This window comes from Hyperolius riggenbachi, chromosome 10, assembly GCF_040937935.1.
Source record: "Hyperolius riggenbachi isolate aHypRig1 chromosome 10, aHypRig1.pri, whole genome shotgun sequence".
Taxonomy (NCBI): domain Eukaryota; kingdom Metazoa; phylum Chordata; class Amphibia; order Anura; family Hyperoliidae; genus Hyperolius; species Hyperolius riggenbachi.
In genome coordinates, this window is record NC_090655.1 from 134552188 (window position 1) to 134564302 (window position 12115).

General features: G+C 39.4%; 1 protein-coding gene across 2 annotated transcripts in view; it reads right to left on the minus strand.

The window, feature by feature from the left end:
• Positions 1-12115, minus strand: part of CDH23 (cadherin related 23) — a 1682716-nt gene that overhangs the window by 568987 nt on the left and 1101614 nt on the right. For both annotated transcript variants that reach the window (XM_068258239.1, XM_068258233.1), the window contains exons 22-23: positions 2951-3140; positions 999-1144 (exon numbers count right to left, since the gene is read on the minus strand). In XM_068258239.1, coding sequence (XP_068114340.1) covers positions 999-1144; positions 2951-3140 — 336 coding nt within the window. The remainder of the gene's footprint in view (positions 1-998; positions 1145-2950; positions 3141-12115) is intronic.

A 12115-nucleotide genomic window follows, 5' to 3' on the forward strand; every position in this document is an offset into this window, starting at 1 on the left:
AATTTGGATGCCACTAGTGATAGTCAATGAGTTGCAAACAATTCAGAGTTGATGTAGCATTATGCAAATTTTGTATGCAAATGTATGCAGCTTGAAAATGAACAAATCAAATCCTGCTGAAGTAAAATGCGATGGATCCATTTTGAAGCTGCGAGCATACACAATTTGCATAATCCTTCATGAATTCGAAATTATTTGCATCTCATTGCCCATCACTAGTAGCCACAAAAAAGATGAGAAAGGGGATGATAGATATGGGATAGTAGCAGTATGCATTTTCAACATAAATCAGTTGTTATGCTGGCTTGAGGAAAAAGACTTGTAGTACATAGTAAGTTCAGTTACAAAAGGTAGTACGCTAATATGATTACTTTGAGAATCTGTCTTGCGCATATTTGGGTTTATTTGGGCATTAATTTTACAGAGAGATTTTAATTTTCAACAAAAGCGCTGACTGGCCTAAGTTTTGTTGCCAAATAGCAACTTTGTTGATATTGTACTCGCCAATCATATATGACTAGTCGACCTAAGCCCATTTAAAAACGGGCTCTAGGTCGGTCACCACCGCCACATGTCAGCGCACATGCCCGCCACACGCACGCACGCCCGCCTGGCCCATCCTCGTCCTGTTTCAATGGCTGTCAGTGTGGCACATGCGCAGTAGCTCAAAAACACTGCCACAGGGACATGGGACACAGAGACACAGGCAAATTATTATGTAGGATAACAAAGATTATGTTTAGCTTTGACTGAACCAGTCAGCTTGTTTGCCTAGAGAAGTGGGCAGTCAGTATTTTGGTGATGATAGTTCTTAGGAGAGTTACATATTCCACTTCTTAGCACAACATTTTTATGAAAAAATGCTCACAAAAAATTTAAGACAGAATTTGCACTTTTCACTGAGATTTTGACTTGCACATGGCCAGCCTTGACAAGACTGTCAGTGCTGGTAATGAGGGAAATACTGATTGACAAGACTTAGACATACTGAAATTTACCTGAAACACAGAAGCCCCAGTGGCAGTACCCTCCAGCACCTCTGCAATAAATGGCTGATTCTGAAATGTGGGGTCGTTATCATTAAGATCCAGCAAATTTACAATAACTGTACCACTGCTTGTGGCCCGGAGAGGCGGCGTTCCTCCTGTCAGACAAAGAGATCAAGAAATAAGGTAAGATGATGAACTTACCATTTTATACAGTCTGTCAAACAGTAATAGTCACAATCTCACAGACAGCTAAATGTTTTCTTACATTAAATAGACATTTTACCTTGCAAGACACCCACATTTTGTTCATTCAAACAATCAAAATATAAAAGATATCAAACAAAAAATGTTGAACTATTCTGTGAAATTCCCAGAAAAAAATAATTATTAGCAATGGAAATTATGGTATTCTGCCCATCCTTTATAATCACATCCCCAAAGTTCTATACTTACCGAGACAATAAAGCCTCCTGCTATAAACTATATTTTTTGCACCTGGTGTATGTGTGGAAGCAATAACATCCTGATCCTGAAGGCACAGATACCCACAGTATTTCTCCTTTTCATTACAAGGCTAGGATGGCAATTATGGAAACAATTCCACTCCAGAAAACAGTTCTCAAGCAATAACAAGTGATATAAAGAGCTATAAAAAGTACTCAAAATCAAATAGTAATATTTTGCAACCCCTTCAAAGGTCTCTATGCAGAAGTCATAAGAAACGTTATGAAGCGGTTTTTAGAGAAATATGCCTTTAGAACCTTCAGAAATGCAAATGTATCCCACTTTCTGCAACTAGAAACACAGTTGAAGACCATTACATTGCCAGTGTTTTTTTGTATCAATAAATAGCCAAGACAGAACTTTAGTCATCACTGTCAAGGCATCAGTGTTTTTTTTAGTACTTTTAACTAATTGTTGGAGTTGGTAAACTGTAATAAAGTTCCCCTACACTTATTTCCAAGGCAGGAACTACAATCGAGAGTCCCCCTTACTGAAGGGAGCATTAATATTTAACAGCAAGTATCCTGTGATATTACCCAATCTCCTCCTAAGAACCTGAAGGAGGCTATGAGCCATTTGTAAGAATCTGAAACAATTTTATTTGGCCGAATAAGTTTGCACTTTCTGGAATTTGCCTTGGCAGTTGCTTAACAGAAACAGACAATACAAGGACAGACAGTATAGATATTGCAAGTCCAGGACAGTATACGAGTTAAATGGTAGCAAACAGGGTGAGAAGCGTTTGGTTTCAGTTCTATGCTGTAAAGGAATCATTGGAGAAGGGTGCAATGCAGCAGAAAACTGTCTAATATTGATTTCATTGCTGTTGGCACTAGCTTTGTACATCTCAATCCATAATTAAGCTATGAAGTCATTGATTGCTTACTGCTCCTGTTTGCAGCCCCCTACATTCCCAAGCAAATATGTCCTTGTTTGATCAATATTTAATTGATAAAATTATTATTTATAAATTAAGAGGGCATAATCTAATGCGTGAAAGAACAAAGGGAGCAATTTAGAATTTTGTATCTTAGCCTTCCCTCCCGTTGGCGGTAAACTAATTAACTTAAGACCTGCACACCGGATTGAAATACCTTTGTAATAATCTCTAATGCATTTTCATTAGCTTCAGGGCACTATCTGCATGAAGTTTGTGTGTACTCCCAGTGTCACTCTGGTTTCCTCCCTCATCCCCAAAACATACAGATAAGTTGTTTGGCTCCCCCCAATATTCACCCTAGACTACAATGGATACATGACTATGGTAGGATTATATTGTGAGACCCTCTGAGGGACAGTCAGTGACAAGGCTATATACTCTATAGCGCTGTGGAAGATGCCAGCATTATATAAATATAATTAAAATTATAATAATTAGAATCAGTGGATACTGGATATTCTACGGGAATCTTAAAAAACCTTTGCAGGAAAGGTATATTTTTGTTTTTAATACTCACGGTCGGTAACGGAGATGACAATTTTCCTCATCAGTTCAGCTTCCTGTAGGTTTGGGTTCTCCCTGTCCAGTATCACACCTGTTGTTCTGATTTTCCCTGTGGTGCTATTCAGGGCATAGAACTTATTGGGAGGGTTGATGCTGTATATCACAGTGCCATTTTCTGCAAGGTCTGGATCAATGGCAACAACCTGTGGAACAGAAGATAAATCAGGAAGAAAGTGAGAAGATAAAGAGGACACTTTTACAAGAACACCTTGGAAAGAAGTTATCAATCCTGAGCAGAAGTAAATATTTCAACAAAAAGTCAAGGTTGTTTTACAAGGAGGAGTGGAAGTTATATCTTGCCTTTTAATTAGATTCCAACTTTCCCTTCTTTACATTACATTAGCAAGAGCCCTTCAAATCACAATCACTTAGAAAAAGCTCTTGCAGTGTGAACCAGTCATTACATTATAGAGACTGCTGCCTGTGCAATAACCAATAGCTTTCTCTAGGTCCCACACGGGTAGTCAGCATCTTTCAAAGGAAAAGAACACATGCAACTGAAGTGACTAGTACAACAACAAAAGTAAAAATACTTCAATGTTGGACAGAGAATACATGCATACTGGTGACTGTAATGGGGGCAGAAGTTAAAATAACTTGGATTGGATTACACTAAAACTGCTAACTACCTGATAATGCCTGGAAGTGCAGGAGACATCCACTGTGGGGAAGCGTGCTCACATGTAATGAAGCCAACTGGTGGATATTGGGGAAGCCCCAGCACCAGGGAAGCATCCACCCTTTAATAGGGGTGGCCAGTACCAGAGGCAGCAAAACTACTGCATTGACCAATGCTATTCACATTAACTTCAGACTACAGATCGACCCAGGTCTCCACACACTAATGACACTACAGGAGGGACCAAGTTGGGCGACAGCCTCATCGAGGCACCAATTGAAGCCTCTATGTCATTTGTTTTTTGCTCCTGATTATTGCAGCCAGGTATATGCAGTGACTTACTAGACCCACATATTCTTACTTAACCAGAACTTTTCACATTAGCAAGACGATCGGGCACATGCATTCAGGGCTTGTATAGACCATGAATTTCCTTGAGTTGCCTTATTGTGAACAACATGCTATTGTTTTTAGATAGTGGTTAAGACATCAGCAGCATAAGCCAATACTATAGGACGAGTGACTTTCAGCATACAGATTAGTGTCAGCGTCTGACTGTGTGGTCTGTGTGTTGTTTCACAGTTGGCTGTGTGTAGAGGTCAACTGTACCACCTAAGATGTATTGATTTTATGGGGGGGGGGGGGGGGGGGGTATTATGGTCTGGGGATTTATATGTAATGAATAAAAAAAGTTATTTAAAGGACATCTGCTGTGAGGGAGATATAGAGGCTGTCATTTGTACAGTATTTCCTTTTAAACAATGTACATTTACTGTCTTTTTTGCAAATCCTTTAATACTTTTAGCCATAGACTCTGAACAAGCGTTGGTCTTAAGTTTGACTGGATTTGCCCTATGCTTGTTTCAGGTGACGGATTCAAATAAATATGTTAGCCTTCATATGTCTCTCACTTCCTGTGTCCTTTAAAGCGAACCCAAGGTGGAAAGTTTTGTAAAAAAAAAGCAAAAAAAAAAAAGCTACCTGATCTGGTGGTGGTGGTGGTAGTGGTGGTAGTGGTAGTGGTGGTGGTGGTGGTGGTGGTGGTGGGGGGGGGGGGGAGGGGTTAGGGTTAGCCAGCTAAGGTAGCATCAAATACTGCAGCTCCCGCTGCTCCTACATTCTACAATTGCCGGAAAAGAAAAAGAGAAAAATGGCCTCAACCCCAGGGGTCATAACTCTGCAGCTTTGGCTCTGTGTGTCAACACAGAGCAGGGTGGCAGGGGAGAGAGGTGCCAGAAGCTTAGAAGGAGAAGCAGGGGAAGGGGCATTCCTAACGCCAGAGGGGGCATTTTGCAGGCGTGCCTCTCCTGTGAGGGACGCCTTCCCCTCAGATTACCGACAAGCAGATTGTCCCCAATTTCAGGGGATTACAGCACACTACATGGGAGCCCTGAGAGAGGCGTGGAGGGGACTCTGAGGCATGGCATGGAGCAGGGAACATGCCTGTGTGTCCTAGCTGCCTCTCCTGTGCTGGAGGTACACTTTAAAGGAAACCCTAAATGAATTGAAAAAAAATCCGACAACTTACCTGGGGCTTCTAATGCCTCCTGCAGCTGCCCTGTGACGTGCTGGGACAAACCGTTCCTCCGATTCCCTGCAATTACTCAACTTCATTTCTAATGACTCAGCCAGTCGATGGCCACTGCGAATGCGTGGCCCTGGCCGGGCACACCTTCGATCACCCTCCCGTCAACAAGAGCATCCTGGCGCATGCGCATTATGGCCTGTCATATTGGACACCTTGGCAGAGTTACATCTGCATGTTTACAAGCTTTTACTCTCAGTTTTAATGGCCAACCAGATTACATTTCTATGCCAGGTGGAGACTATTGTTCCTCTACGTTACTCTCATATCTCTAGATCTGTCAGTCAAGCTGTTTATCTGAAACTCGCAGACTCTAGTCAGAATTCTGACTAAATTTAAGGTCAGAAAGTTCCGAAGTTTTGCTGCAGAAATGTTTTGAAGGTCAAATATTAATATCAAAATATTAACAAGCATAAATCGTAAATCTTATTCCTATTTAGCCCCCAGTCTAAAGACACTTAATGTATTTCTCTTTTATTTGCCTATCTGGACTTTCTGACAGCATGAATTACCAGTGAGATGTTTGATACATTTTTTTGTCAAAACTTGCCTTGGTAGTGAGACACCAACGGAAGGCTATACGTGGTTACAGTCTTGGAGAGCAGGGTCAGTTTTTCCATAGAGTCAAACTGGGCAACCGCCAAGGGCCCCTAGCTCATTAGGGGCCCCACAATCCAGGGACTGTAGAGGTCACAAGTTCACTGTCCATAGAATATGAAAATGTAATGGGCTCCATATTCATTTTTGCCCCAGACTCCATTTTACCTAAAACCATCCCTGTTGGAGAGAGGTTTTAAAGGGAACCTGAAGTGAGAGGAATTTGGAGGCTGCCATATGTATTTCATGATAAACAATGCCAGTTGCCTGGCACTGATGGTGATGTATTTGGCTGCAGTAGTGTCTAAATCACACATCTTAAACAAGCATGAAGACAATCTAGTCAGAATTCAGTCAGCACCAGATCTGCTGCATGCTTGTTCAGGGTCTATGGCTAAAAGTTCTAGAGGCAGAGGATCAGAAGGACAGCCAGGCAATTTGCATTGTTTATCATCTTATAAATAAAAGCACACCAGTGTCCACAAACATATTGTCTAATGCTTAGACATTAACCACTTTACCCCCAGCGGTACGAATTTCTCCGCCCCTTTTTTCCCCCCTAAAAAACCAGGGACAGAGAAATCCGTACCTTCCGCGCTACCGCCGCTGTCCGCGCTACCGCCGCTCGTGCGCGCGCTCCCGCCGCTCGTGCACGCCGCCGCCCGCTCGCCCGGAGATTAATGAACGGGAAAATCCATTCCCGTTCGTTGATCTAGCTCCCGCAATGATCTGCTGCTTCTTTCAGAAACAGCGAGATCATTGTGAGTCTCCCAGCCTCCTACTGCTTCCTGTAAGCGTCCTTCCGGACGCTTACAGGTCACATGTAAACAAACACTCTGTGGCCATCTTGTGGCCAAATAGTAAACTACACCCTAAAAGCATTTTACATATTCAAACATTACATTTACACAATAAATTAACTCATTACCTCCCACACTCCCCAATTTTTATTTTTTTTTTGTAATTAAAAAAAAAAAAAAACATACAATAAAAAAAACAACAAATAGTTAGCTTAGGGACTGAACTTTTTAAATATTTATGTCAAGAGGGTATAACACTGTTACTTTATAAACTGCGGGCTTGTAATTAGGGATGGATGCAAAACTGAAAAAAATGCACCTTTATTTCCAAATAAAATATTGTCGCCAAACATTGTGATAGGGACATAATTTAAATGGTTTTATAACCGGGACAAATGGGTTAATACATTTCATGGGTTTTAATTACAGTAGCATGCTTTATTTAAAAACTATAATGGCCGAAAACTGAAAAATAATAATTTTTTCCCACATTTTTTCCTATTTCCCCATTAAAACACATTTAGAATAAAATAATTCTTGGCATAATGTCCTACCTAAAGAAAGCCTAATTGGTGGCGAAAAAAAACAAGATATAGTTCATTTCATTGGGATAAGTAATAATAAAGTTATAGACGAATGAATGGAAGGAGCGCTGAAAGGTGAAAATTGCTCTGGTGGTCAGGGGGTAAAACCCCTCAGTGGTGAAGTGGTTAATGATTCTTAGCCTTAGTGAGTGCGCTGCAACCTGGCTGGCCACAAACATTAATATGCAAAAGAAAGTTTCAAGTGCAAATCAATATATTTAACAGCTTAAAGGGAAGGTTCAAGCAAAATAAAAAAATGAGTTTCACTTACCTGGGGCTTCTACCAGCCCCATGCAGTTATCCTGTGCCGTCGTAGTCACTCACTGCTGCTCCAGTCTCCCGCTGGCAGCGGGCCGCATTGCGTACATTTTTACGCATTCCCGCTAGTGCAGGAACATTAACACATACATTTTTTTTTGCATTACTGGTTCAATGCGTACATTTTTACGCATTGAACCAGTAATGCGTAAAAATGTATGTGTATGTGTATGTGTATACAATACCAAACAGTCTCCCGTCAACAGCAACTACAGCTCTATATCTATGACTCAAATACCACGCATACATTAGTCTGTCAGCCTACAGTATGCTGATTGTGCTGCATTAGTCAAAGGGTTAAGCTTTAACATTTTTATTATGTTTGGCTATTAAGAGTCATAAAATACTTAAGCACCTAAAATGGTTTGTTTATTTTACAGCAGCCAAAAGTAAAACTTTAATTAATTTTAGTCCACAGGATTATAAATCCAGTACAAATGGTTCAGGCTGATGTGTGTTTTCAAGCTCTTAAAATGGATCATTTATTTTACTGAGATAGAAAGCCATGTGTTTTAAACGGTTAGTTTCACATAAGAAGTGATATGTAGTTTCCAGAACATGATCATAACAGAATTTTTTTTTTAGAGTAAAGAAAATCTAGTCTTATAAAATAAGACAGAGAAAAGGGAAGTCAAACAAAAATATCCAATTTAACGTAAAAATTTACTTTTTAATTTGGTATATTTACAAGAAATAGCATGTGGAGACTGTGTAGTTCAACACCTTGGTCATTTATTGTGCAACGCTGTGTAGTACAGAACCCTGCTCATTTACTGTGCTGTGTGCAAGGCTGCAAATTACACGAGCCAGGCAATTTCCTGTACACGACCCTACTTTTTTTATTTTGCACAACTTTATTATATTAGGTCATGGTTATTTTTTTGTACAAGGCTGTATAACAACAAGATCCTTGTAATCTATCATGCAAGGCTGTGTAATACAAGACCCAAGTCATTTATTAAGCAAGGCCATGTAGTATGAGACTCAGGTCATTAGTTGGTCAAGGCTGTGTGGCACAAGACCCTAGGAACTTAATGACAAGGGTCTTGTACTACACAGCCTTGGTCAACAAGTGATAAAGGTCATGTTCTACATAGGCTAGACTAACAAATGACCAGAGTCTTGTACCACAGAGCCATGACCAAACAAATGACTTGGGTCTTATGCACTACATAGCCTTGAAGAAAAAATGACCAATGTTTTGTGCTACACTTTCTAAGGCTGTGTTCCCACTTGAGCTGAGAACAGATCATTTTTGTCCGTTTTCTGCTCTTTACAAAATGGACAGTGAACGGCTCCTATTTTATATATAGAAGCCGTTCCCACTTGTCAGCCTGCAACTGATCCATTGCAGTAAGAGGCTTGCACTTCTGTGTCGTCTGTGTTAATCCTGGAAGAGCAAGTGCGTTCCCCATACAGCGTATGGAGATAATGCATCTGCCCCCAAGCTCCAGCCGGTGCACAGCAAACCATCGGAAGGGATATTAGATTGTCCGCTTCCGCTGGCCGCATGTGTTCCGGCGCAAGTGGGAAAAAACTGCAAATAACCATGGTCTTGTACTACTTAACCTTGAACAACAAATGCCCAGGGTCATAGCCTTAAACAACAGATAACAACCATATGTTCAAGAAGATGAAGCAAAAGATCCTGGTCATTTGTTCTGCAAAGCAATGCAGAAAGAGACAGTCGTTACTCTGTAAGGCTACGGAGTACAAGAACCTGGTATTTCATTTGTAGAAGAGAAAATCACATTTTGCTAAATATAATACAGTATATCAGTAAGGGTAAGAGGGTTGTTCTTGGTGGTTAACAGTAACCTCTGAGACCAGGAGCCCAATGGTGCAGTTAAATGGTGTAATGCAATAACTTGCAACCACCGGCAGAGCCTGCTGGAGATAACAGGCCGCTCGGTTTTCCAGGTCTGCAGTGCAGGTACTGGTTGGTCATTCCTCCTCTTAATTTTCTAGGGGAATAAAAAAAAAACTATCAACCCCAGGGGTATGGGACTAGACTAGAACACTGGTGGTGCCCAGTATATGTGTTTCTGATTAACAACTGAGCATATGAGAGGCAGTATAAATCTTACCTCTTTTGAAGGATGAATCAATAATATTGGAAAAAAATGTATTTATTTGTTTAAGCACTAAAAAGGAACAATGCGTTTCACAGGTGCTGGCTCCCTTCTTCGGGTCAATGCAGTGCCTGTATTAGGAACTATGTCAGCATGGGCGCCTCTCTCACATCAGTAAGGGGCTTTTATGGTTCAATCAGTAAGGTCTTTTATTGTGATTAGGATTAGTTCTTTACAAAACTCTAGCAGTTCTGCTTCACAATGACTTAACCCCTTCCTTTAAAAATACAGTATGACAAGATTAACATCCACACTGAGCGTGCATGAGGTAGTGGTATGTTGTGTTTAGTACATTAATTGTTAAAAAAACCTTTCAATAAGCGAAATCAACTTTTAATAGCTATGCTAAAATTCCAATTATACAGCAAAGTTACTTGTGCCTAAGTGCGACTGCTTTATTTAACTCAACCAGCCATACAGATAAACAATGAATATTGAATGCTACCTGCTACATCGAAGCTTAACGTCATTCCACCACAACAGTCTCAAAATAATCTGACGTGTATCACACAATGCTTGCAAATGTATTCCTACTGAGAGCTATTTACTCTCCTAAAAATACAATTATTAAAATCCAAAAGTGTCATAAATAACTGCTGGAGCTGATAACAGGTGAACTAAATAAAAAAAAAAAAGAAGAAGTTTACAATGAAAACACTATACATGGTAAAAATATGAATTGTGCGGGAACAATTGTTTTCAGCTGGTGCTATTTAATAAGAATCTCTTGTGTCCTGGAGACTGTCAGTGGAATTTGTTGAATCTATTAAGATATATCTCGCACACAAAATGCCCAGAAATGTAGAGTCAATATAATGCATTCAATTGTCAACTGTTTACTGACTGGAAAAATAAAAAAATAAAAATTGCAGAGATAAGAATATTTATAAACCCAAGCCTGAAATTCATTATAAGGTGTGCAGGAATCTGCATGAAATTAAGCCTTGCACAAATAAAGCCACAATAATACTGTTTCAGCACAATGTATTCCTAACAATATCATGACCTTAAAAAAGAAAAAAAAATGAATAAAATACAACTTGCTTGGTTAATGCCAGTTGCTGTGAAAACATAATTAGGAAGAAAATTAATGATGTTTGAGTGGGACAAAAATAAAACTTAATTTAATGCATTATTAAACTCCTATTAAGTCTATTTTATATACTTTGAAAATGAACAAAAGGGAATATTCAATCAGTCTGATAAGTGTGAAGAGCTGAAGAGATGTAATTTATTGCTATTCATAATCACATGAATTAACTTTAAAGGACCACTATGGAGAAAAATTGTAACATTTAAAATGTGTACATATTTGATGTAAGAGGTACACTGCTCCCAGATTACAATGCACCATAAATTGCTTTTCTTTGATGTACTAAGTAGGCTGTAAAAATCTGACATAGCTGACAGGCTTTGGACTTGCCCTCATGTGGAGGGGTTCAATATGTCCTGCATTCTTCACAACAGCACTACCAGGAAAGGATCTATACAAAGATGTTGGCAGGCCTCCCTACACATTTTCACACTATTTTGGCAATTAGACTGAGCAACCAACATTTTTAGCAAGTGCTATGGAAAGTAAACAAAAAAAAACAAAAACAAAAATAACAAAACCCTGGGAACCCCACCCCATGAGAAGATGGACTAGTCCAAAGTCTTATTTGCGTAAGAGAGCCCTCCTACCCATTAGGCTTTTTTGGTTACCATTAAATGTTTTCATTATATTATGGCACTTGAACTAAGTTTACAATACACGTGTTAGGAGACTCCCTCCCCCCTCACCCCAAAGCCTTTTGTACTCAGTCGTTCTTGAGAAAGTGAACTTTGTTTCACCAAATTCACTGAGCTGAAGACTGACTTCATTTTTTCATATAGCATTAAAGCGATCCATTTAGTCAGTGACTCAAGTTACTTGAATAGGGTTGTTCATGCTGAGATTATTCAATAATACATGGGTACAATTTGTGTAAAAAAATAAATATCTATTTTGTATTAGGAGGAGGAACACTCTTTATAGTGGAATTTTAGCTAACAAACCACACTGGATCCAAGGAATAGGTATATTTTTATTATTATTATTGATTTATCTAGGTATAGTGCAAATTCTTATTAGTTAAAAACTATACAGGCAACTTTTCTAAGCAGTTCATTACTGTTGTGAGCAAACAGTGTGAACTGATCAACAGGGTAGCTCGGACTACCACACTACCAGCTATTGTCTCCTCCAAGGAAAGGCTGCATAGCTGCTATCTGCATCTTTTACTAACAATCCTACTCCTGGCTTGTTTAGGCTCCCTCTGAGCCAGAATTAGAGGTTCACTTTTATAACATTTTAGTCATTAAAAACTGAACTAACAAAAATGTATAGTTCTGAATATACAGTATATTGGTCTGAATTAACAAAAACTACCAATTTATAGAACTTCGTTAACCAGAATTGTCAAACCAGAAAAAAAAATCCTAGCCTTGCAGGATGCATAAAT